This window comes from Salvia miltiorrhiza, chromosome 3 (genome assembly GCF_028751815.1).
Source record: "Salvia miltiorrhiza cultivar Shanhuang (shh) chromosome 3, IMPLAD_Smil_shh, whole genome shotgun sequence".
NCBI lineage: Eukaryota > Viridiplantae > Streptophyta > Magnoliopsida > Lamiales > Lamiaceae > Salvia > Salvia miltiorrhiza.
In genome coordinates this window covers 60055828-60082352 of record NC_080389.1, presented here as the reverse complement: position 1 = coordinate 60082352, position 26525 = coordinate 60055828, and the positions used below count along the sequence as shown (strand labels likewise).

The following is a 26525-nucleotide window of genomic DNA, read 5'->3' as shown; positions in this document are numbered from 1 at the left end:
ACATCGACGTATTTGCCGCAATCGTTAGCTCCATTTTTTTTTTAATTGCATCTCTCATTCTTCACACATTTTCCCTCCCAATTTTCTACGCAATGTCCACGGAAAGAGAGTCTTCTGATTCAGAAGATCAAAACTCTCCCCAATTCTTGAACAAATGGATCGAGTAATTAAACCAACTGCATCGCCTTCTCCGCATCCCTCTCGCTTGTTTATCGCATTGTTTTTAACGAATTGTTGCTATCAATACAGGGTTCAAGAGTCGCTGAAGAAGCAGCTGAGCACGGACGACAGATTCAGCTGGAAACTGCCCCCAATATGCAAAGATCAAATCTCAGAAGGCGCAGAAGAGAATCGAGATTCCAACCGCGGCAAATTCCTCAAATATGTTGGTGGGGCTGACTTGAGTTTCTCCAAAACTGATCCATCAATTGCGTGTGCTACGCTCGTCGTTTTGGACGTTTCTACCCTTGAAGTCGTGCACGAGGTTTCTAAGGTCGTCGAGCTTCGCGTTCCGTACGTCCCCGGATTCTTGGCTTTTAGAGAGGTTTTGCATATGATTCCAATCTCTGGTGTTAATTTATGCCTTTTAGTGATTGACTTTTCAGATAGTAGGAAAATAGTTGTTTCAAGCCAGATGAACTAGCAAGTTCTGCTTGTTGTTGCTCATGCTCTTTTTTTTTGGTTTTTTTAGGCTCCGGTGCTCCTAGAACTTCTAGAGAAACTGAAGAATACTGCACTTCCATTGTATCCGCAGGTGACTTAAGTAGGAGATTTTTCGCTCAAATTTCAATGCTAGTCATGCATATGTGAATTCTGTATATATGATAGGGTGAATCCACTTGCAAAGAGCAAATTCATTTAGTATTAGGTGATAGCTGTAGTTTTGTGTGTTATATCTTGAAAGAAGATCCTCAATAGATTTTTCAGGTTGCATTACTTACGCTCTGATGGTTTTGTATTTCGACAAGGTACTGATGGTCGATGGCAATGGACTGCTTCATCCTCGAGGCAAGTGATTTTTTCACTCTTCTGAAAACAAAACACTGATTTCTCTTGAGATTGAATAATCTGCAATACCTCTGCTTTGGTGGTGCTATTCTTTTCGGTTATAGACTTGACAGAGTAATAGTCTGCTTTATGTAGTTGTCCTTATTGAATAATCTGCAATACCTCTCTGCCTTGGTGGTGCTATAGACTTCACGGAATTATAGTCTGCTTTATGTAGTTGTCCTTATTTTCTACTTCCTCATGCAATTAGATACTAATTTTCACTTTGAGAGATGCGTATTTTTATCTTCAGAGTTACTAAACATTTTCAATTCGTCAGCCTCTTCTAAATTTTAGATTATAGCTGCTAAATGATTTTATTGTTGAGAGAATGTCAATTCTTCAACATCAGAATGTTCATGGCTGATATAGCTCTTCCTTTGTAATTATTTAGTCATAACCCTGCTCATATTAACTAGTTTTCTGTCTTGGTGATAATAATGTTAGGAGCTCTTAAATCTGAAGATTTTATAGTTATGTTACTCGCACTTTATTGACTCAATACATTTTTCAGGCTTTGGATTGGCTTGTCATCTAGGTGTTTTGGCTGATCTTCCTACGATTGGGATAGGAAAGAATGTAAGTCCTTCTAGTGATGATGTCACCGGGAGAATATTATATGCCAATTACATTTTTTAACAATCTTATACTTGCATTTCTTTGTGTGCTGGCTCTGGTTTTCTTTCTCTGTCAACTGTCAGAGTTGAGGGGCATTTCTGAAAATTTCTGGAATGTAGTCATATCTTGCTTGTGTAGGACTTCTGTTCTTGAAAAAAATTAGTGCCACTGTCACTCATTTGATACGTTAAATGTTCACAAGCTAATATGATAATAATTGTCAGTTACACCATGTTGACGGTCTGACACAATCTGGAGCGAGACAACTGCTTGAAGCTAATGGGAACTCATGTAATGATATATTCACACTAATTGGCGATTCAGGTTCTACTTTAGGAGCGGTAAGTAACCCTTCGGTTATTTCTGTTGAAATCATTTATATCAATCAGTTTAACCTTTCTATAATATAAATGCTAAATAATCACTCTACTTTAGTTATTTGCCTCATGATGAGTGTAGTTGTGGGGATATCTTATTGATCAAAGTAGTTTGCCTCTCAAATTCACCTGTCCCCTGTCTCGTAATCTATGTATGTTTTTACTAAAACTTGAGTGTCACCCATCCATTGTTTCTCGGCTGTTTATTTAATAATTGACATCCCATCCTTGGTGTTGGAGAAATATAGTTCATTAATTCTTTAATGATTGTTCGTAAAACCATGATCTCTCTCTCTCTCTCATGCTCAGACACAACAATAACCACAAACATACAGAAGGAAATTCAATCTGCAGAAGCTCCTGTTTCTTAAATAAGCACTAATATAACAATCCTCTGTCTGGTCTGCAAATTGCATGCGGTCCTACTGCTCAGCTAAAACTCGAAACATTATACATTTTCTTTTCCATACAGTTTCTAAGTTATTCTCCCCCACCTCCTTTTATGTTCCCATGCATAACTTAAGCACTGAGAATTGGCCTTGGTAGGTTCCATTCTTCTTATAAACTCATGCAAAGCAGCCAAGGCAAAAATTGTGTCTGATAATATATAGTGGTGATGTATTAGTTGTAAGTTTCTATTCTGAACAATATGCTGTAACTTTCATGCAGGCAATGCGATCAACTGTAGGATCCCTGAAACCAATATTCATCTCAGTTGGTCATCGTATATCTCTTGCCAGTGCCATCGAGATTGTGAAGTTATCTTGTAGGTATAGAGTCCCAGAGCCCATCAGACAGGTAACAATATTGTGGTGGTAATTTGTGTTAATGATGAAAAGTAAATATCAGAAGATTGAATTTCAAGGGGTTCAAATTACTATTTGCTGTCTTATTTCTCAAAAGAGTATGATGTCTTCTTTTCAAAAGTCTTGCCAGTGCCATTAAGATGATTGTTGTTGTCCTTTTTCCTTTCTTTTGGCACCCGTTGTTGTTAATGAGCTCGAATTGATTCAGCTAAACATGTGGTTTTTAGGCTGACATTAGATCAAGAGAGTGCCTCCGCAAGAATGGTTTAAGCTAGCGCGCATGAAATAAACTGCTTCGAGCTGCATTTCATCTGACACCAGATGCTGTTGTAAATAACTTCCGAAGAACTATGCTCTTTGTGTTTCAATGTTTCAAACTTTGAAGATCTCAACACGAAAATCGGCCCAATGGTACATTCATCATCAAGATTGCCTACCAGTCTGTGCATCAACCAGTTCCTGTAACTGTTGGTATGAACCACAGGGAGACGAATTCGGCAGCCATTTATGTAAAAAGCAGTGCAACCTACCGGTAATAAAAGTACTTGGATTCTTTGGTACAAAAAAATTGTTCCATACATGTATTCGTGCACCTTAAATTTCTTATTAATCTAGTTATCTAAGATGGTTTATCTAGTTTTTGGCTAATGATTTGACTTAATTGCTACAATCTGATAACCGCAATACTTGATTTCTCATCTTATTCTAGGATGGAAGCGAAGATGTGGCAGAAGACAAAACAAAAATACTGAGAATCACATCTGTATATAACAAAAAAGAATGAAACAACAGTATGATAGCCTCAGTGCCCTCACAAAAAGGCCAGCATTACTACAAGCATTTGAAGCAGGACGCCAAGCGGCTCTAACAAGTAGCCACCATTTCCCTTACCAGGCACTCTGATCATAATCCCGAAGCGACACGTGCCACTCGACGGATCCAGTCGTCGTGATCACAGAGAGGTTAGGGAACTTGCAGGCAGTCTCCGTCTGGTTGCTTGTCTGGTAGTAACTATTGAACGCATATGACACGTTCTGCCGTGCATCAAGATCCGCACAAGAGCTTCCGAACCCTAGACTGGTGCAGTCGGCAGTGGGAGCACGCGTATTCCACGCTGGGAATGAGCTGAGGATCGTCGAGGCTGGCAGTGGGGGCGAGGACGCACCAACGCTTGGGGAGGTAGTGGATATTGCTGGCTGGGACGAGACCACGGTTGTTCGACCCGAGGCTGAGGTTGTACTTGATCGTCCCATCGTAGTTGAACACGCCCCAGTGGCGTTCGAAGTTCCCCGGCTGGATGCTCTTGGCGTCCTCGTCGACGAGGCTGAACAGGTAGGCTTCCACAGGGCCTGGTCTCATAGGAGTGCCCTTGCTCATATGCGCCATCACGCCTTGGTTGAACCTCTGTGCGTATCCGATGTTGGCGTTGCGATCCCCATCGGTGGGCCACCCGATTTCTCCGACGATGATCGTCATGTTCCCATATCCGTTCTTCTGCAGCGCCCAGACGAGGGTGTCGTAGTTGGCGTCAAACACATTGGTGTAGGTCCTGCCATTGTCGTCGATGGGGCTCGAGACCCCGTCGAAGAAGGCGTAGTCCACCGGGAAGTTGGCGTCGTTGTAGAGACTTATGAACGGGTAGATGTTGACAGTGAATGGAGCTTCATTCCGGCTCAAGAAATCCACGATCTGCACCATCACATCTTTGACATTTGCTCGGAAGTCGCCTGTCGATGGCTGCGGCGCCGTAGACTCGTACACGTCGGCGTTCAACGGGACGGTGACCTTCACCCGACCGCCGAGGCCGGCCTTGATCAGAGCCGCCTGAATGTTCTGCAGCGCCGGCAAGGTCGTGCTCAGGAATGTTCCGTTGTATGTGGAGAGGAAAGGCTCATTTCCTACTGCAACATACCTTGCAGAAACACAAACAGAGACCAATTCAATACGGTATCATGTTTCAGAAATGGGGTTAACTTTCATCCATTTTACAATTTTCACTACCTTTTTAATTTGTTGCAAAACTAACACCCAATTTTTTCTTTTTGCAGAAAAAAGTCGAGGGATTGAAAAAATTAGAAAGTGATGAATATGATTGGAAATTGAAAGAGGGAGAGGAGAATGACTTGATTTGGACACTGTTGGAGGACATATGTGCAGAGACATTCTTCTCGACCCATCTCTCGGCAGCATCGACGCTGGCGGCGAGAGTTGCGAGCATGTCGTTGGGGATTCCGACCATGACCTCAATCCCGGATCCTCGGAAGGCGAAGAGGACTGGCGCCTCCGCGTCGAAGAGCTTCACCTTCTGAATCCCGTTGTCCTTGAGCAGCTTCACCACAGTTGCAGGAGGCAGAGGGTGAGTCGCCTGTGTTCCCCAGTTTGCGCCGATGCTATGCGCAGTATTCACCATCATCAACAACATAAGACCTGCCGCTGCTAACCCTTCGTTCTTGCCCATATCTACAGGGAAAGAGGAGGGGATCCTTTTGATTTCCAACTCTGGATGTCGGAAACAACAAGACTGTTTTTTTCTAGGTGGGAAAGATGGGATTTTTGGTGATGAGAGAAGAAAAGGGAGTTTCGTAAACCTGATTCTGAGCTTATATGAAGATGAAGAAAGCCAGCTAATGTGATGCCAAGGTACATGCTTTCTCCATCTAATCACTTTGATATTATTAAAAAAAATGACATAGTTAATTGTTTAATTAGAGGAGAGATATTGAAAACAATTGATTGGAATAATTATTCTCTGTAGACTGTCGCTGTCCAAAGTGGCTAATAGTAAATATTAGATGCTAAATTATTATACATGTGGGTGACAGAAACACACACACGCACAATCTCTCTCTCTCTCTCTAGAAAATGCTTTTGTGGAGTTGATAGCAGGCTAGTAGTGACTGGATGATATTTGCTTTATCGTTGTAGGTAGTGAGGTCGGTTGCAAGTTCAAGAAAGGAATCAGACTTTACTTCTTTACTTGCTCTTATAGCTACAATCAGAAAAACAAACACTTTTTCCCCCTTTTTTTCTTCCTGGAAACACGTATAAGAGGCCCCCCTCCACACTCGTAATGGATAGAATAAATATATAATAAATGATTTTAATATATATATATATATATATATATATAAAATGTATATTAGTACAAAAGAGTTTAGGGCTATGGGTAAAAAAAACACCTATGGTTGATACTAGAAATCAAATACCCTCTAATATTATGTTTTGTGCAACATAAATAACGCAAAATTCCCCAAAAGACTAAAATTGTTCTAATGTCGTTGCTGATTTATTTATTTTTGGTGGGTTTGAAGCCCTAGATCAGAGAATGGATCAAGAGCAACCCTAAAAGAAGAAAATTGAATGCCATTAGTCTTTTGGGGAATTTGCACTTTTCACCGAACGATAATGATTGAGTTGGTCAAACATTAACACTGGGGGTTACTTGACTTTTTGTGTCAACCATATGATATGAATGTCTTTTGCTCTTAGTCCAAGAATTTATTAATAAGCTGTTTTTTTCTCATATTATGAAGGAAGAAGAGGTCTTGGGTTTATTAGTCCAAGAATGCAGTCTGGCCCCACATCTTAATTAATTATTTATTCAATTTGATTAAGAAGGTGTTTGGCTGAGTTTATAAGCTCCTCAAAATAGCTTATAAGGGCCTGTTTGATATGGGTTTATAGGTAGGATAAATTAAATTAATACAGATTAGTGTGATGTTTGATATCATGTGCAGTTAATATGGTCAACTCCTACTTAATCCTACTTCTCCATGCTATTTTGTGGGATTAACCCATACTAATAATCCGCCCACCCCCCTCGGATAAATTTAATACTGAGAAGTTGGATAAAAATTCTGCTACCCTTCCTCACGCATATCGATGCAAATGCCCAAGTAATGGTGGACACACATGATATTTTTAAAATTATGTGAGGATAGTTTTGGTATTAAATAATATAATCCAACATAATCCTATGGATATCAAACATAATATAGGATTAAGTAGTCATGATATCAAACACCCATGAAATAATATAAATCCACACTAACCCACACTAATTTCTCAAGATAATTTTAATCCTAATCAATCTTAAACTGCAAATCAAACGGCCCCTAAGCTGTTTAAGAGCTTATAAGTTCCTTCAAAGTGTTTGGCAAAATAAGCTTCTCAATAGCTTATAAGCTCCAAAAATAAACTCCCCAAAAAATAAGTTCATCTACCCCAACTTATTTTTTTATAATCATATGCAACAATCTTTTTACAAATATTTTTCAACTATAATTTATTATTTTCATCAATTATTTAAGTTCATTTTTCTTCGATTTTCTCTCTCTAGCAAAAAAATATTTTCTCTCTAGCCAAAAAATTATCTCTCTAGCTTATAAGCTCAATTATCCAAACACTTTGACAACTTATAAGCTCTTAAAAATGACATCTTATAAGCTCTTGAAACATATTATAAGTTACAAGAGCTTATAAGCTCTTTAAAATAAGCTTAGCCAAACACCCTCTAAATTAATTATTCTCTCTATCGGCTAAAGTGAGACACTTTCTTTTTTGAGCGTCCCAATTAAAGTCAGATTCTTTCCTTTTTATCCTTTAATCACATTTTCACTTACACACAAAACACACATTTCTTAATTCTTGTACCAAAAAAAGGGGTTGGGATGGAGGGAGTATTTTAATTGAAAATTAATTAATTTTATTTAACTGGATTTGATCGTTCTTTTTTTAATTGGTATAGTTGATACTATTTGCGAGGCACTGATTAAGTGGCACTTTAACATATTCGGTATTTTAGGTTTCTAATTAATCTAGTAATTTATCCTTTCATGTGTAAGCAATCACGTGAGCTAGGATTCTATAGTAATGAACAATTAGGTAATGGACTAATTGGTATAAGAGACAATAGCCGCTTTATTCAAGGTTGTAGCTTGTGAAGAGGAAATTGTGCTCGTTTACACTATTTTGATCTTTTTTCCACCTATTCATCCGTTATTGTTTTTGAAATAAATCACATTTTCGGAGCCCAAAATCTTTATAAAAAATAAAAATACTAGGTTCGTGAAATGGTTTTAATTTTTTTTAATCTTTGCATGTCCAATTCATCACTGCTTAATCTGCCTAAAATTTGTATTGATTCATACATTTATGCCGTACTAGGCATAAAGAAAATGCAGCGCACACAACACAGAGCATGACTATATGATATGTATATTGATTCATACAATATTTTTTCACCACTCTCAATTGCTACAAGAGTGTATTCTCTCTTGTTTCAATTGTTTTCTTACAACTTCATAATTCGAAAGAAAATAATTAACTAACAAAGAAAGAAAGCAAATGATCAACATATAAGTTTGATTTAGTGAATATTGAATAAGAATAATTGTAAATCCATTCGCAAGCTTTGTCGCATAATTATACTGTAAATAATTCATAGTATTAGAGGAAGTAATATGGTTATGGTTCGATTTCAGTTTTGCCATAATTTCAAGCGCATTTTAAGAAATGTATACATGACATAATAAGAACTTATGTGTTGTTATCCCAAATTGTAAAGTAGTTCAGAAATGAAAACTTTGAAGATAATCTACAACTAAATGAGGCTTATCCACTCCAAACTTAATCTATAATCTAAATCCTAATTAAGAGCTTAGCTTATTAAGTATCCAAAGTATATCAAACATCTAAAAACTACCGACCAAAGAAAATACATATTTGCCTGAGGAAGTAAGAAACAATTGGATTGATAAAAAATGCATATCATAACACGGCGTAATGGTTACTTCATATTGTGTTTCGATTAAAAAATCAAGTTGTAAATAAAAATGATACGACTCTTATATAGAAAAACAATAATTTTATAATTTTTTTTTATATAATTTACATAAGTAAATAAAAAATTCAAAGACCGCACGACGGATGACTCGAACCAAGAACATCAGGTCTTGATATTAACCTCCTACCGCTAGGTCAACACACACACACACAATTTTGTAATCTTAATTCTGCCTTTGTTTGGTTGGATAAAAATACTCCCTCCGTCCCACCATAAAGTGTGACCTATTTTTTTGGGCAAGCGAATTAACAAAAATGTATTTTGTGTGTAGGTGAAAAAATGAAAAGGTATTTAAAGGGCAAAAATTTTATTCAAAAAAGAAAGAATCTCATTTTAGGTGTGACGCTAAAAAATGAAAGAGTTTCACTTATGTTGGGACGGATGAATTAAAATTGGAAGCAATAACATAGCTATTTTGTTACAAACTTACAAAGAATAGCAAGTTTACGAACGATATTTTCAGACAAAATAAAGAACTATTCCTATAATTTCATGCTTATAATTCGGAACAATTTATGACAATAATTTAATCTGCCAGGAAAAAGTAAGCAATTTGAATCGTGTTCGATTCCTATTGTATTAATACAATTTGAAAAATCATTATTTATTTAATGTAATGATTTGAAAATCAAATTTTATGTCCTAAGTCCTAACTTTTGGACATTGTCTATCGTAACTTGCAATAAAATTTCTAATTTTCTCCCTAAAAAAGGGAAAAAAAATCATTATGAATTATTTAGAATATGCTTTTTGTATATAAATAAATATAAAAAATAGGGTTGCATTTACGATATTTCCGTGGAAATTAGCTCATGGAATCCCCGCCGATTTGGATTCCATCTCAAATGGAATCCTGCGATCAGTCAACTGTTATCTCAAAACTAAATAAATAAATAAATATAAGAAAATTAGAAAAGAGAGAGATAGCCGTCAAAACTCATATCTATCAACGCCAATTTTTCCTCTTTAAATTCTTCTCTCTCACTACACTCCACCAACACCAGCGTTGAAATTGAGAGAGAGAGAGAAAGAGATCTGCCCCTCTTTTTCCACATACATTATCTTTTCTGGGCTACAGGTATACAACGCTTTTATGATTCCTTTTCTTATCGATTTTATTGTGCATTTCTGAGCATCTTTAATCTTTATTCCGAGATTCTTCTTTTTGCTCAACGTGTGGGGTTGATTCGGGTAAAATTGTAACTTTTGCCCCCCTTTTGATCGGATAATTTATCTTTTATCTCAATGTTTCTTCTTTTGTGAGAAAAGTTTGTTGAATTAGTTTCGGTTATGGGGTAAATTGGAAAAAAGAGAGGATCTCGATATCTTTTTTGTTTCCCCTTTTTAGTTCACAGGATGTTAATTTCAATTTTGACTGAATTATGGTTTTGAATTCTAACTCTTTTTCTTACACCCAAATCATTCACGTTGTTTTATGCCTTTTAAATTTCAAATTCGTTTTGTAATTTGTTACAGGCAAGCTGATAAGAATGGCGGTAACGATGAAGCAAATGGCTCTGCTGGTAGCATTCCTTGGGGCACTCTCCTTCATCCTTGGGGTTGTTGCTGAAAACAAGAAGGTCAATTTTCGTTAATCTGATTTTTTTTAACTATCTAATAGAATAAAAAGGATCTTTTTCTAATAATTTTACTTGGCTGTATGTATTCTTTTATGCTCTCAATTTAAATTCACTTGGTGTTTCTGCTCATCAGATTATTAGTCTTGGATGCTTTATTGGATCTTGAAATGTTATATTGAAAAGTGTAGTGAATTGATGTTTTTTTCATTTCAAAGATGAATTGTTTCTTTACAATGAATCCGTTGATATGAGACATTGTTATGGACCTTATGGTGTTTGTGATGCCACTTTGCACATTAGATTTATATTTATAGTATATGATTTATTGTGCAAATTGATGTTTAAAGTAGTATATGATTTATTAACTCATGATTAGAAGAATGAATATTCTGATGCTTATTGCTGTCTTTCCATGAGAATTATATCCAGAAAAAAAGAAAAAGGATCAAGACTACATCAGCTATATATACCGACTTCATATTACTACCCTTTACTTCTGTCTTATTTTATCTGCTTTAAATCTGCAGCCTCCATCTGGAACTCCGATAACAGGGAAGGGCGTTGTGATCTGCAAATACCCGTCGGATCCATCTGTGGCGTTGGGATATGCATCCTTTGCATTCCTTGTTGTCTGCATGTTTGCTGGTTGGTATTCTCTATTTTACCCCTACAAAGGAAAGCACGTTCCTAAGGCAGCACTATTCCAAAACAAAGGCTTCCTTGCCTTCTTCGGTGTTGCTCTGTAAGTATATATTCCTATCCTTTTGGCATAGATGCTGACTGCATTGCTTTTGTTTTGTGTTCATACCTCTTTCTGCCTCTATTTTGTCCCTTTATATCTTTTTAGCCTCTTCCAGTCATTATCACATCATTTAAGTAATCTAAGTTTCCTCCTAGTTTGTTGATGATGTTATTTGATAGCACGACGTATTCCACTCAACAAACCAATAGTTTAGTATCCAATCAAACGAAATTTTGAATTATGTCTATGTTTTCATTATCTCCAATACTCCAAATCTGACTTTTTAAATTCTATTAAAGAATCAATAGTGTTCATGCACATCTCAATCCGGTTAAAGTCCATATACAACTAGAAATGTTTTGAATCAATGATATGAAAATAACCCCCAAATTTGTTTTTGCTGCTGATGTCTTCCATTGCCTTATGTAGCTTTTGGCTTATTTTTCTCTCTTATTACTGTTGAAGGTCGACGGCTGTATTAGCTATTGTGATGTTGTTGTGGCCTACAATCACAGAGCAGCTTCACCACACAAACAATGTTCATCACAATTTGGAAACCTCATGCCCTACGGCCAAGACTGGACTTCTTGGTGGAGGAGCTTTTCTATCTCTCGACTCGTGCCTCTTCTTTTTGGTCGCGTTGATGTTGGCTGACAACGCTCGTGCCGACTACTTCGACGAATCAGATGACAAAGTTGCAGGAGGTTATGAAGCTGAGGCAATCAAGGGCAGTGCCTGATAAGCTAGCAGGCTTAATCTTATAACTTGCTATTGTCTTTTCTTCATTTTCTTGCCAATGGATAATATATATATATAAACTCTCTCTCTCTCTCTCTCTCTCTCTGCAGCCTGTAAGTATTCACTCCGTTGGTGCACATTACCCTCATTTTAAAGTCAAATTATTAAATGGTAATTTGTGAATCTCTTTACTTTTTGTTCTCATTTGCTTCTGTCTTTACTACCGAACTAGTGTTGTACCCGTGCGATGCACGATTTATAAATATATTAAGTTTTATGTGTATAAATAATCAATACACACAAACATATACTCTCTCCGTCTACGAATTAAAGTCCTATTTGCACTTAAATTTTTGTTCACCAATTAAAGCTGTATTGTGCCTTTTGTACTTTTTTACTCTTCTTCTTTTCCTATCATTTGTCACTAATGGACCCACCTTACAACAACTTTATCTTTTTTATATTCTATATTTATTACACTTCTTGTTTCAGCATATGTTATGATAGTAAGCTTTTTTGCATAATATTTCATATCAAATTTGCATTAGGATTAATATAATCGATAATGAGCAGTTCTTCCAGCAGGGAACAATAACGAAACAATAACATTTATACATTCAACTAAAAATTCTATAAAAAAAAAATACAAAATAAGTACATTTATCTAAATTTACATCTGTCATATAGAAAATCAGCTCTAATAGTTATAGATTATAAATACAAAACTCGTTATTACAAAAAAAAAAATGATTTTCATGTGGCGACACCCACCATATTATAAAACACTATAAATTCTCTACATCTTTCGCCTCTCTATAAATATTTGGATCCGTGGATTGGTTTTTCATTAAATTATTTATGAATTATTTGTTTCTTTTTTAAATTGAAATCCAATCCTTTTCAATTACTAAGTCATAAAATTTTGAAAATCTTATAATACCATTCATGAATCCTTCTTATTTAATTCGTTTTTTTAGTTTACGTTTTGGAGTCAAATAATTTTATTTTTCATTTGTATGGTTTATATCCATGTAATTATTCATTTATTAATATTATTGTAAGTAAGTAAAGATGAATAATGGGATAATAAATTTCAATTTTTCGTCTTATACAAGTGGTTCACATATTGGATAACTGAATGAAAATTGTTTACATTATTACTTTTAAAAAATATATTATTATTGATATAAAAATTGAATTTATATACAAAATCATAATCCATGATTTTAATACTCTCTATATTCCTTATTATACAACTTTGATAAAAAATTTCAATTACCTATATATTTTTCTAAATCACACATTAGCCCACAAAAACCTTCTTTTCTTCTTTTCTTGTTTCGTTAGCGTCATTGCTAAACCTCAACCGAGCCGTGAAAGCAAGCAAGCCGAGTTTTAAAGCGCCACCCTTTTCCTTTTCCTCTTTCGTCGCTCAAGCCTTTTCTATGGAGAACGAGGAAACGATTAACGACAAATCAGAGGCCGAAGTTTCGGATGCGGTGGTTCATTGCCATTTCGACGGTGGCGGTGGCCAGGCAGATGCAAAATCGCTCGGTCGGAGGAAGGATATTCTGAAAGCTCTGGAGGCAGTGGAGAGAGATTCGGCTGCCATCGCTGAGAGCTTCTCCTCTCTCTTCGGCTCTCTCCGTCACTCGCTCTCGCAGGTTGCTACTTTATGCGATTATTTGATTACTTCCAAATTGCGAATTAATTTGGTGACCTCGAAGTTTGTTTTGTAGTTTTGATTTGTGGCCTGCCTAATTTCAAATTTCATTCTAGTGTCTTTTTTTTTTGCATTTATGGTGTTATTTTAGGGTTATGTGCAGAAATATTTTCACCATGTTCGTAATTTACTTTTTTCAATTGATCTGTGGAACTATTCATTAGGGTTATTCCTTTTTTTGATTCCATGATTGTGATACTATAACGAGCGAGAGTTGCTTAGTTTTTTTTTTGGTAATCAAATGAAGATCATTGATCATTGTTATTTAAAGATATGCAGCCGTGTTCATCGCAGAGATTGTGTTCTAGGCATCATAGTGTTGGAGTACATTTTAGTTTTAGTTTTGGATGTTCAACACACGGTGTCAGAAAAGTAATAAAGGACAGTGAAGTAAATTAGTCTATATGACGGACTTGATTTAGGCATTTAGCTTGTGATTTCTCCTGTCTCGTTCTAATATCTGATTCAATTATTCTAATCAGGAGAATGTAATTTTTAGGCTACTGGCTCTACGGTTGAACACATGAACTGCTTCAGTGATGCAACTGGACGCCTTCAAGAATGTGGTAAGTTAAAGCTTCTCATTAGTTAATCAGGAAAGCAAGTCTTTTATAGTTTTCCAAGTTATGTAACTTATGTTATAATCCTGTTTTCTTCCTCTTTTTTATTTATATATATTCCCCTTTCTTTGTTGGTAGGTGGGTGGGGGGCAGGTAGACATTTACTCACTGAACCTTGTTTTTGTGGAAAAAACTCATACCGACATTTTAATTGGGGTCGTTAATTATTTTCCTCTGCTAGCTTTCATTACGTTCCTCTCCAGGCACTTGTTCTATTAGGGGGCGTTTATTTTGGTTGGTAGATTAGATTGACAATAAATACTCCCTCCGTCCCTAAAATAACTTCCTCTTTTTCCATTTTGGGACGTCCCCCAAATAACTTCCTCTTTCTTTCTTTCCATTTTTGGAAACCTACCCCACCACTAATAATACTTTATTTATTCTTACTTTTCACTTTTCACCACTCTCAATACTAATTATAACACTTTTCACAACTCCCAATAATAATTATATCACTTTTTTTCTACTATCAATACACTTTACAACTTTTTATTAAAACCCGTGCCGTCCCCAAAGAGGAAGCCATTTCAGGGACGGAGGGAGTATTGTATTATTACAACATTAGAAGGATTAGGTGATCAAACTAGCTCAAAATTATTCAATCCATCAAAGTATGTGGTAGATTATCCTATATTACTTTTATATATAAGCTATCATCAAAAGTAAATACCACCTTTGGCTCTCACTTATCACAGTAGATTTTCTATCATCGGAAGGTTATATCTGAGGCGTAAGGGTTCAGGATTTTTGTCTTCTATGTTTTTTCTAGCATGAGTAACTGGTGAGCTGAGGTCTATATGGATCTAAAAATTGCCTATTTTGGCTGTTATGGTGCAGTACTTGATGCAGCAACAAAGGGAAATCGATACATAAACTCCTGTCTGAGGTTTGATTCTTGTTACATACATTTTATAATTGAAAAGACGACTATTTTGATGGATTATACGGAAACAATTGTGAAGACTCATGCTTGATTATTGAAGTTAGTCATTTGATTTTAACATACAATCTAATATATTTATACATCATTACAATGACATACTGTCTACTTGTGCTTTGGGAAAGCCCATCAAAACTTTAATTCACTCATATATTCACTCAAGTACAACGGACCCCAGAAAAAAAGTATCATGCTGGGAAGTGGGAATCACTCACTCTGTTGATTCATGTTATAAGTTGAACTTATACTTTTTAGGTTCTTGCAAGAACATCTTGCATTTTGAGTTTTGTTATTCCTAGAGTCAGTTGAAAAATCTGTAAGCCTTTGATTTTTGAGTTTCGGAACAAAAATAATTCTATGTTTTTCTAATCTGAACTGGTAAAAAAATACTTCATGATCTGCTCGAATATACATCTTGAATTCATACCTTAATCACTATACAATACAGTGCTTCAATAAAGTTGAGATAGATGTAGTTACCGTTGTTTTTTAGTTGCAGCGATGCCAGCGAACCTTCTAGATGTAGTTACCGTAGTCTGTGTGATATTTGTTGAAATTCTTGGTCTGAAGCAGTTTGAGACTTTGAGTATATCAGAGTAGTTATCCACCTGCGCGCTTTAGAGGGTGTTTGGCTAGGCTTATTTGAAAGAGCTTATAAGCTCTTGTAGCTTATAAGATGTAGTTTCTTAGTAGCTTATAAGTTGTCAAAGTGTTTAGGTAGTTGAGCTTATAAGCTAAAGAGAGAAATTTTAGTTAATGAGAGAAAATATTTGTTAGAGAGAGAATCGAAGAAAAATGAAATTAAAATGATATATGATGAAGATAAAAAAAATTATAGTTGAATTATTTTATAAAATGAGCATTGCTTATAAGATAATGAGAAAATAAGTTGAGGTAGAGAAACTTATTTTTTTGAGAGCTTATTTTTACAGCTTATAAGCTCTCTAGAAGCTTATTTTGCCAAACATTTTGAAACAGCTTATAAGCTATTTTAAAGAGCTTATAAGCTTAGCCAAACACTCTCAAATTGTCATTGCTTTCATAACTGGTTTAGTTTTTCTTTAAATTTCTTATTGCAGACTGAATGAAGAGATGAAAGACATGGATGCTCTTGCAACAAAGCTGTATCCTTTTATTTGTTCTTTCTGTCCTTTTCCTAAACGCCCTTATATAGGAGTGTTTGTTGCAAATCTTTATAAACCATTACAACTTCTCATATCATCGCTCCTAGTTACTGTAAACAGAATCTCACATTAAAGGAGGATCATATCTAAGTTCCCTCTGTCACAGATGGCTGAGCACTAGGTTTCTAAGCCCTCTCCCACAATACTGTCAAAGTACTTTGTCCTCTTATGCCTTGTTTATATGTGTGTGTGTTTATGTAGAATTAGATTGGGACATTGTGGAAGATTCTTGTCTGCTTCCTTAACTCTTTATGTATCAGAAAAATTCTCAGGAGACATGTTGATGCACTGGACTCGGTGGTAAATCGAGTTGTTCGGTTACCTTGATGCTTCGACATTGACCAAATGACAACTTCCTTGCTCTTATTACTGTTATTTGCTAAAGGTGGCAGTGATTTTTGTTGTTGCTATCCAGTTAAAGAAGTTGAGATAGTGAAAAATTCCTAGCTGAATCTTCCACTTGTATGCATATACCTCACATTTTCTGGTGATGTTCTGTGGGCTGAAGGAAGCTATATGATATACAGTACATATATACAAATATCAAGCATAAAATCTATTTTGTATTTATTGATTAGTATTTTCTTTTGAGCATGAGAGCTACAACAGAGGTCGTAAGCTGTGTCTACACTAATCTGATGTAAAGTTGCTTCTGTGTGAATTTTTATGAAAAATCACATCAAGAATATAAAGGAAAAAAAGTTAGAACATGGTATAACAATATATACAGATTCAAATTCATGACTTATATATTTTGGCTAAATTCATATTTGTTGGTTTGAAACATGTTAGCAAGTTAGCAACTAGCGAAAATGGATAATATAACACCCGTGCGTTCTTTGCTCGAAGCGAAACTAGAGGAAAATATTTAAAATTAATTGTGTGTTTACTTTGATGGATAAATTTATCATTGGAAAATGAATGATAACAAAAATTTATATCTTTAAATGTTTTCTTTCTTTTTCAACATTTGACACAAAAGAAATATTCATCATTTTTCTTTCCTTATTTTCATTTCAAGGATGAATAATACTCCCTCTGTCCACGAAAAAGTGCTCTACTTACCCTTTTTTTTTGTCCACGAAAAAGTGCCCTGTTTACCTTTTTGTATATCTTTAAATGTTTTCTTTCTTTTTCAACATTTGACACAAAAGAAATATTCATCATTTTTCTTTCCTTATTTTCATTTATTTACAACTTATGTCATTAATAAATCCACACTTTTATTTAATCTATGCAATTAACTCACTAATAAATCCACACTTTTATTTAATCTATGCAATTAACCCACACAATTAACTCGTTAATTAAAACTACGAAACCAACTCCCCCACGCCTAATCAATCCCATTTCCCCCAAAATTAAATTACTCTTTCTCCAAACTCAAACAAGTGGAAGAAATACATACAAACCCTCCAAATTGTATCTACAACCCGATTTAATGGCTTTTGGGCTATGTGTGTTTGTTGATTAGCTCAATGGAATAATAAATATGTTCTGAAAATTAACTCGACTTCACGTGTGCAAGAAATTGAGTTTTTACCCACACATAATAATGTGTGATAGTTTAGCCCACATAGTTTCAAAATGTGTAGGTAATTCACACAAAAAAAATTCATTAGTTATTGACTTTTAAAATGTGTGGCAATAATATTTTCGTGATATTTATTATTTTACGGTTATTTTTTAAGTTTTATTTATGGATAATAAAATTTATTTTTAAATTTGTTGCGCCAACATGGCAAACTAATAAAAGTTATTAACCACACATAATTCAAAATTATCTATGTGTGGGTAATGAATTTTTATCATTATTTATTCTTGACATGTAAGAAATGTGGGAAAATATTTTTAGCTACATTTATATTTTGGCTTTAATTAATTATTTGTGCAAATCTTAATTGATATTTTACCCACACATAATTATCCACACATATTTTGAAAAATGTGTAGATGAAACAATTTGAAACTTTCAATTATTATCGACATTTAAAATGTGTAGCATAAAATTTATTTGTAACATTTATTATATGGCGGTAATTATTTTTTAAGTTTTATTTTATTTAATGAAGTTTATTTTTATATTTGGTGTGCACCCTCTATTAATTTTTTTAAACCACACATAATATATGTGTGGATAATAATTTTTATATTTATATTTTGACAAATTAAAGTAAATTTAATTTTATTTTTATATATTAGTACCAACTAATCAATTGATTTCTCTACAATTGTACAATAAAATAAAAATTAAATAATCTTTAACATTAAAATAGGCATAAAAAAACAAGAATGAATTAATATGTTAAAAAAAACACAACAATTAAAATAGGCATAAAAATTAAATACTAGTCTTTAACATTAAAATCGAACTCAATAAAGAGTATGATTGTTTAAACTCTCAACAACTAAAAGACAAGAAAATATTAACAAACTAATCAATGTCATTAGAACTACCCCTATTGTAATTTTTACCCTACTCAAAACAACTTTTTTAGCTTTCTTAGTATCCGTGCCGGCACCCAAATGGGACACTTTTTCGTGAACGGAGGGAGTATATATCAAATGGTGTCGATTCGATTCTGTTTTTCGTATATGTGATCAACAAATTCGAACCGATAACCCATATATTTTTTTTTTAAAATTGAAAAGATAAATCTAACCGAACGATTTGATTAATCGTATTTTTGGGACGATTTTGCTAATTTGGTAACCCCAATGCCAGCTGGCGCTTGTGCATCACATAAACCCTACCCGCCGCCCATAAATTCACATTTCAGCTCACCATTTTCTCTCTCTCCCCGCCGATTTGATTATCTTTGGAGGCCTCTCTCGCTCATGGAGATAGAAATGGCGGATAGCAGACCGTCTTCGCCATTGTTAGTCCAATTAACACGCCCATCGCAAGTTTACTGCTTCATTACTATGTTTCTCCGTCAATTTCATTCGCTCACAGATAATGTTTTTAAACAGCAATTAAATTTGTATATTTGTTGTTGACGCCTCTAGAGATGATCCCTCTGCCAATGCTGTGTGTTGGAATTTGCATACATATGCTTTCGATATTTTGTTGATTTTTTATGAATTAAAATCATTTTATGATGAATTATATTTGCGAAAGTGATTATGGTAGCTAATTAGCCAGTCATACATCAGCTTAATGCTGTGGCGCTGTGTGAATGGTCAGTGAGCTTACCTACATTATCATTGTTGGTAGCCTTGTATTTGGGAGCTGCTCATTCCCTCAGCTCCCACGCAGGTTATCATCTACATACATTACTCATCTTTTTTGTTTTTTTGAGACCCTTCTTTCACACTTAATGCACTTGTTTAACTTTGCTGCATCAATCATAATTTTTGGTACAGATTGTACACCATCCAAAGTGTCTACAAATTCTAAGGAGCAATACTGCAATACCATTGATGCAAATGTAATTAACAAACAAAAGCAGTGACTCCTTTTTATTCCTGAGACAATAATCTGCATACATTTTACATTTTTTGAGGTTAGCATTTGGTATTCCTTTATTGATGAGTTGTTGGATCAGTATTTTGTTAGTTGAGACTTTTTTCCTCCACTCAAAGACTGCATTTGCAAGCCGGCATCTAATGAAGTTTGCACCTGCAAACGTAATGTTTGTTGAAATTTCACAGTTACTGAGTATAGAAATCAGCAATTTTGAAGCTGGGAAATAGTATTACTACTCATTCTAGAGAAGCATGATGAAGGCAGGATTAATTCACTCAAGGCATTTGCTTTGTTGACGAATCCATTCCTTATAATCTTGCAACAATTGTTGTGCAAGCAATGGTACCAGCTGGTCTACCAGAGCCTGCATAACCCTGTATGTCATCGAAATACAATAGTTTTCAGATAAATTACAGGTAAAACTGTAAAAATGGTTCAATGAGAAGTTTGTTATTGACATAAATTTTAGTTTTAACCATTCCAAAGTGACCCTTGTAAAACAATTATGATACTATTGCATTAGAAATATGATTTGGACAGTTGAGAACTTCTCTCAGATAAGCTGCTTTGCTTCGTATATTTCGCAGTACTTACAAATTTCCTGGACGCTCGACAGCTGATATAGGCAGCAGTGCAAATGGCTGGGTGTTGATCTGCGATGAGAAACACAATTATTGTGATGAAAAAGATTGGGCCAACGATAGTAAGAAAGTTTAATTTCAGTTGTGTTCCAAGAAGTAACCCTTTTTGGAAAAGAAATGGAATCTTGAACTCAAGTAAAAGGGTAACAACCTCAAGGAGGATATTTAATTCCACATCAACATCCAAGACATGTTCGGCATCTACAGTTTCCCATTTAATATGATTTCTCATAGAAGCTGCAAAACAATCACAGATAATATCTGTCATTGCCAATTTGCCATAAGTTCACTAAGGCCCAGATTCCAGAAAGCCATCTTCACTTAGTGATAAGCAAATCTGTCAAACTACAAATAGATATATATATATATACCTGAAAAACGTTCATTCTGGCGTTCCACTGCTTCTGAACCCTCAAACTGCAAATACATATAAGTTTGATATGTTGTTAAATATAAATGTGTGAAGCACCAAACGCTGCTACAGTTTTCGTCAATGCATGAGTAGTAATATGTGGTTAATCGAGTTTTATAGCATGGTAAGTTTGATAGTAAAAAAAATTCTTCTCCTTTGTGTTTCAGATGAGTGAGATAGTCCATTCAATTTGAAACAGGGGACGTCATAGATTCCTGCATATGTACCAAAAATCGATGTCTTTTGCTCCCTCCTACCAAATTTGTTAATCCCTCGTCACATTTTCTTATTTCAACGTCTCATTTTAACAAATCACTTCCTAAAATGAAAAGTCAATACATAAATAACTTCACATAACTCATTATTTACACTATTAAGTCATTGTAACCTTACGTAACTCATTATTTACATTATATGTCATTATAATAACACATAATTATCTCTATTCCCAATTAAAAAAGATATTATTTCTCTCCCCTACTCTTTTGAAAAATATATATTCAAAACATGTTATTTTCTCTCTCATGCTTAATTATAAAATACCTATCATTCGTGTTCAAACCTTGTGGCCTACTGAATTGGGACGGAGTATTTCGTTAGTGGTTTACCTTGCAAGACAACATCTCTACTACGCAATCTTCAGTAGTTGGAGTTACTTGTAAGTCCAAAACTGGCGCAACTCTAAAACTGAGAAGTTGAATCTGCGGCAGAACACACCTGCATGTAGCTCACATAAGCTCGAGACAACAACGACGTTCATGATCATAAGCACATACCCTTCCACAACCCCAATCAAGCAGCTAATATTGGTGAAGAAGCGAGGAATAGGGTTCACATCAACTAAATCACTAAATCAGGCAATGAAGGGAGTTGATCGTAATCCCTAATTACGGATTTCTCATTCAGTCGTTTTATCATACACATGTTGAGCCGACAGATACCGCAATTCGCACGCCAAATTCAGAGGCACCGAATAGAGATCTAAACAAACAAATAAAAATAAACCTGTACAAATTGGAATCAAGGGGCTGATAACTCTTCAGAGCCCTTGAATTCAGCATCGCTTCGATTCCAGATGGATGGCTGAAAAACTCACTGATATGGTAACTCCGATTTCCTCCAACACCATCACCGTAATTGGGGAGCTTGATTCTCTCCTTCTTTCTGGCGGAAAGATTCGCTCTTTTCGCATCTGAGACTGAAAAATCTGCTTTCTTCGAGCTCAATCTGAAGCATCCACCGCTCTTCCTGATGAAGTAGAACGCATTTATTCAACAGAAACAGACACGCTATATGTGCGAGAGAGTATCGTATTTGTACCTGGTGGTGGAGGTGCAGAATTCTTGAGAAATATGCGTATGAATTAGAGAGTATTTAGCTGCAGCCATAGGCGTAGTTGAGTTTAGTGTATGCTTATGATATGATTGTGAGTGTTTGTTGAGCTCGAATTTATGTAGAGAGAGAATCCAGCAGTTTTTTTGAAAAGAGAGGGAGAGTGTGACAGGTGTTGCAAAATTATCGACTCCAGTTGGCCCTCCCAACGTCACCCATTATGGCTCTTTTAAAACGGATTATTATTATTTTTGGAAGTAATTTTTTATTTGAATATGCTAAAAGTGCCTAATGTATTTGGTTTCGATTTGGCACTTGCTAGTTTGAGATTCTAACAAAGCTCATTTTTTTTTTTGGAAGCAATTTTGATTTGAAATAGGTGAATGTGCCTAATGTATTAGGTTTTGATTTGGCAATTGCCAGTTTTGCGATACTAACAAAGCTCACTTTTGCAGTGTTTATTTGGTTTGAATAGATTTAGAGCATATATAGTTAGTTATGTCATGTGAGTTGCAAAATTTGTATGAGTCTATGCTTGTCTCCAAAATGAGTCTATGTACAAGACAAAGTCTTATGTTGGGATGATGTCTTTACGCGAGATTTATTAATTTTAATTAGAATGCGGTTGTGAATATCCTCACATGAGATCACATCTGTATAAAAATACGGTATAATATAACAAAATGTATCTTTAAATGATGCGTGTTGAGTTTCTACGTATAATACGCGTTAAATAGATAAAAGTGGAACACATACGGCCTGATTTACTAGATTCGACATGTTGATATTTTGAGTATAAATAACCCTTTGAGAGAGTGTGATGAGCAACTCGATCTAAAAAATGCCATAGTCAATTATCAATAGATTAAAAACACAAACTAAAATGATAAATGAATGGTACAACTGAAGTAGTTCCTCATCATACCTTCTCAATTACCCTAAGTTTAGCACTTCGACTTCGCGGGTTGAGTCTCTCCTCAGATTCGGACGGAGTTACCGGTCTCTTCGTTAGGATATTGGCATCGGGGCCTCGCACAATCTGCTTAATCCATGCTTCTTTTTCCTTGTAGGAATCCAGTTTTTCAGAATGGTTCGTATGCTTACCTCCACCATCAGAGCGATTTATGATGTCCAGAAACGCCTGTTTCACGATTCTGTCTTCCAAGCTATGGAACGATATGACAGCCAGCCTTCCTCCAGAACCGAGGGAATCAAAACAAGAGTTGATGGAATCCTTCAACGTGTTAAGTTCATCGTTCACAGCTATTCTCAATGCTTGAAAGACACGCGTTGCAGTCTTAATCCATCCCTGCCTACCTCCTGCTCGAGTTATGGAGAACTCGTGTGAGGAGGAATGTAGGAGATTTTTATCGAAGATCCAAATTTTAGATATAGAAATTCAAATTCTCATCGTCAAAACTAAAGCGAGTGGTAGTATTGAACAGAAAAGCCAAGAGGGCCTTCTAAGATACGCATACAAATACTACTCAATAGAATGAAAGACCAAAAAAGGCGCACCTGCCCAAGAAGTTGAGTTACGAATGAGCTCAACTAGTTCACGTGTAGTATGTAATCCACCAGTCGACCGAGCCCTGACAATTCTCTTGTGGAGAGTGAACCAATTGCTTTCTTCACCATAGTCCCGTAAAATTCGACCCAATTCAGCATCTGGCCATAAATTTAAAATGTCTTCGGCCTTTAAGCTAGCCTGTCATACCCTGCTCTGATCAGTTGAAGGACAAACATATATGATCATTTTAAACCAGGAAAACCTAGAAAAGGGAGCTGAAACCATATGACTCCATAATCTTACTCACAAACAAAACAACGTAGCCCAAGCAAACATGTATCATGCCATTCTAGCATATTATAGCCAGAATAATTATACCATAACCAGTTGAAATTTCTCATCTATTCGTTTGCAGAAATACATAAATGTGATGACCTTTACCACATGTTAATTGGGATTATCACCATAGTATCCCATAGAATTTATAAATTTGATGCCAGTCAACATATAAGATATTGTAGTATCTTGCTTTGTTTTTTTTCTTTTTTTTTTTGGATAAATGTATGGTCTTTCCCCGACTGAGAACTCCAATTAAATCACTCATTTTCCTCTGGCTGTTATAACACACAATAAACTAAATGAGCATCTTGACAATATGCCAAACATGTTTTCTATAAGTCACTTACACAATCAAATAAAAAAAGCAGCATGGTTCTTTGCTACTCCTTAAGTTATATCTGCATTTAATTTGTTTCTTTCTATTTAGCACAGAAACTATCATAAAGCAAGTAGAGAAAATCATTGTTGCATTTAATCATATCAAAAGACTTAAGAAAGGGCATTCATAATTAATGGCTAAAGCGCAGCAGCCGTTACCTGGGGGTTCATCCGCATATCCAAAGGTCCATTACACAGTACACTAAATCCTCTTTCAGCGTTGTTGACCTGCAGACCATAGGTGAGAAAAGTATTAATAGTACGAAATGTTAAGGTTAGGGTAGTTTTTCTTTTACAATTTTATAAAAAGGAATAATTAATCTAGACTCCAGATATGATAAATGCTAATGCAATTGGGGAACATAATACTCAAAAGCATAGCTGATTGAGAATGGTGATTGGTGAAGCTTGTAACACACAAATCAACAAAGAGATGCATTCCACATGGTTAGACCATAAAATCCTTATACAGAAAGCAGAAGCAGAGCAAAACTTGTGGCTAGGTGGGAAATATTTCACAATATAGGAATTAGCAATGACCACCAACAGTTAGGAGAAGCATGTCAAAGAAGTATATAAGCAACAAATAATATTTTTAAAGGCATTAAGAAATATGGTTTCCAGTATACCTGCATGGATGACATGCCTAAGTCCATTAAGATTCCTTGAACTCCTGGAGAACGATTCCCATCAATATCATGAAGTGCAGACTTAATACTTTTGAAGTTCTTCAAGAGTGTGTGAACTTGTAAGTGGGCTCTAGAGGGGCCTGAATCTTTGTCCAATACATTATTTATCTGATCCAGAGCTATTTGATGGGCAACAGGATCAACATCAAATCCAACATAAAACTCCATTTCTGGATGGGCCTGAATAATCTGAAATTCAAGAGAGCTTTAGTTTTTAATAAATGAAGTTGATGCACAGCCATAAGACAGTCATGTGCTCCACAAATTATGTTATTGAATAGCTGCAGAAACATATAGTCTAGTCCCTCTACAATGTAAACAAGAAATCTTCTGAAACGTCAGTAATCCCACTGTTCTTTGTGTTCATTATCTCACAAATTTTAGCATGGATATCAGTACAATCTTCAAACTTCAGTTCTACCAAGTAATCTGCTACATGAAATTAATCCAACTTTGTATACAACGGCCCACGTAAACTGTGATTTTTTTTATATATAAATTCCAGAGTGACAGATACAATTAGAAGAAATAATTATTCTTCAAGTCTAAATGTGAACGGGGATATACTTCTGCATTAGAATCTCTTTGCACCTCATTTGTACACATAACAAATTGCACAAATGCAATCCAGGCATTCGTATAACCTATACATTGATAGACATCGTTGATTTTCATAATCGTCTCATATAACCTAACGATGTACCCAACCTCCACAACTTCAATACACGAACTCAGGAAACAACAAAACAATTGGGGAATCAGCAAGACTTAAAAATTAATTTCTGCAAACACAATACTAGCTATTTCTCCAAAAGGCTAATGCTACTAATTTCAAAGTACATCAAATTAGCATCACCAGTTACGTCCCCTCCTTTTATCACAAATAATCCCAAATTTTCACCACAGAAACGCATTGCATTAGCAAAGAAACTACTCGAGCATATCAAGTAAATCAAATAGGTCGACGAACCGCAGCGGAGTGGCCGCCGGCGCCGAGAGTGCAATCAACGAAGGATTTGAGGGAGACGGAGGCGAAGGCGTCGAGCACTTCACCGAGCATGACGGGGACATGCGCAGCAGAACTCTCATTCCCATAGTGCTTCGAGAACACCTCCTCGTCGAGCTCTCTATCCGACCGCGTTCGCCTCTTCACTAACAGCTCAGCTTTCTGCTTCTGCTTCTGATTCGATTCTCTATTGATTTTGCTTTTGCCTCTGTTTCTGAGAGCACTATTTACTGATCGAGCTGTGGCGGGAGCAGAGAAACGAGCGGTAGAGAATTTGTGTGGAGAATGTAAGAGCAGCAGCTTTTTGAAAAGTGATTTTGCAGAAGCTGAGGCCGCTGGCAAGGCCATTGGGTGTGTCGGTGAAGAAGACGATAGGAAATAATTTGTGAAGTTTTATGCAAAGAAAATATTTTGGACTAATGTAGAGGCCCATATAATAGGCCCAAATATGAACCCAAATTCATTTGATAACTAAAAATGAATGAAGTGTGTCTCGGATTATGAATAGCTCAATTTTAAATGGGTTTCG

General features: G+C 35.5%; 6 protein-coding genes and 1 long non-coding RNA gene across 11 annotated transcripts; 4 read left to right on the top strand and 3 right to left on the bottom strand.

Annotated features, from left to right (window-relative positions):
• LOC131014987 (uncharacterized) lies at nucleotides 1–11928 on the top strand. Its single transcript, XM_057943168.1, has 11 exons — nucleotides 1–163; nucleotides 250–544; nucleotides 692–754; nucleotides 969–1008; nucleotides 1562–1626; nucleotides 1890–2006; nucleotides 2712–2840; nucleotides 3076–3380; nucleotides 3558–5488; nucleotides 8015–9771; nucleotides 10170–11928. Exons 1-8 carry the CDS (start codon nucleotides 93–95, stop codon nucleotides 3121–3123), a joined length of 828 nt encoding a protein of 275 aa, XP_057799151.1. The 5' UTR covers nucleotides 1–92; the 3' UTR covers nucleotides 3124–3380; nucleotides 3558–5488; nucleotides 8015–9771; nucleotides 10170–11928.
• Nucleotides 3595–5306, bottom strand: LOC131014986 (glucan endo-1,3-beta-glucosidase 5). Its single transcript, XM_057943167.1, is given in 4 exon segments — nucleotides 3595–3788; nucleotides 3790–3942; nucleotides 3944–4760; nucleotides 4972–5306. Coding segments are annotated over 4 exon segments (1434 nt in total). The 3' UTR covers nucleotides 3595–3659.
• LOC131014989 (uncharacterized) lies at nucleotides 9740–11928 on the top strand. Its single transcript, XM_057943174.1, has 4 exons — nucleotides 9740–9771; nucleotides 10170–10273; nucleotides 10801–11015; nucleotides 11481–11928. Exons 2-4 carry the CDS (start codon nucleotides 10184–10186, stop codon nucleotides 11752–11754), a joined length of 579 nt encoding a protein of 192 aa, XP_057799157.1. The 5' UTR covers nucleotides 9740–9771; nucleotides 10170–10183; the 3' UTR covers nucleotides 11755–11928.
• A 1107-nt stretch (nucleotides 11929–13035) lies between these two features.
• LOC131014990 (uncharacterized) lies at nucleotides 13036–16797 on the top strand. The gene is made up of 5 exons (XM_057943175.1): nucleotides 13036–13417; nucleotides 13976–14042; nucleotides 14934–14982; nucleotides 16116–16160; nucleotides 16481–16797. The coding sequence occupies exons 1-5, from the start codon at nucleotides 13199–13201 to the stop codon at nucleotides 16545–16547; spliced, it is 447 nt and encodes a 148-aa protein (XP_057799158.1). The 5' UTR covers nucleotides 13036–13198; the 3' UTR covers nucleotides 16548–16797.
• Nucleotides 16798–19655: 2858 nt separating this feature from the next.
• On the bottom strand, nucleotides 19656–22221 carry LOC131014988 (uncharacterized). 4 transcript variants are annotated; one of them, XM_057943172.1, is made up of 8 exons: nucleotides 22063–22221; nucleotides 21748–21990; nucleotides 21351–21459; nucleotides 20702–20747; nucleotides 20482–20567; nucleotides 20284–20342; nucleotides 19923–20063; nucleotides 19656–19849 (listed from the first exon to the last, which is right to left on the bottom strand). In XM_057943172.1, exons 1-7 carry the CDS (start codon nucleotides 22128–22130, stop codon nucleotides 19961–19963), a joined length of 714 nt encoding a protein of 237 aa, XP_057799155.1. In that variant the 5' UTR covers nucleotides 22131–22221; the 3' UTR covers nucleotides 19656–19849; nucleotides 19923–19960. The 4 variants fall into 4 exon arrangements, with proteins under 4 accessions (XP_057799155.1, XP_057799152.1, XP_057799156.1 ...); XM_057943169.1 differs by having other exon boundaries at nucleotides 19656–19842; XM_057943173.1 differs by having other exon boundaries at nucleotides 19926–20063.
• On the top strand, nucleotides 19875–20530 carry LOC131014991 (uncharacterized). Its single transcript, XR_009098420.1, has 2 exons — nucleotides 19875–20105; nucleotides 20277–20530. It is a non-coding gene; the product is annotated as an uncharacterized LOC131014991 (long non-coding RNA).
• A 558-nt stretch (nucleotides 22222–22779) lies between the features above and the next one.
• Nucleotides 22780–26382, bottom strand: LOC131014985 (uncharacterized). Of its 2 annotated transcripts, XM_057943165.1 has the most exons (6): nucleotides 25961–26382; nucleotides 24931–25179; nucleotides 24461–24529; nucleotides 23593–23782; nucleotides 23000–23394; nucleotides 22780–22908 (listed from the first exon to the last, which is right to left on the bottom strand). In XM_057943165.1, the coding sequence occupies exons 1-6, from the start codon at nucleotides 26342–26344 to the stop codon at nucleotides 22804–22806; spliced, it is 1392 nt and encodes a 463-aa protein (XP_057799148.1). In that variant the 5' UTR covers nucleotides 26345–26382; the 3' UTR covers nucleotides 22780–22803. The 2 variants fall into 2 exon arrangements, with proteins under 2 accessions (XP_057799148.1, XP_057799149.1); XM_057943166.1 differs by lacking the exon at nucleotides 22780–22908 and having other exon boundaries at nucleotides 22912–23394; nucleotides 25961–26381.
• Nucleotides 26383–26525: the final 143 nt, after the last annotated feature.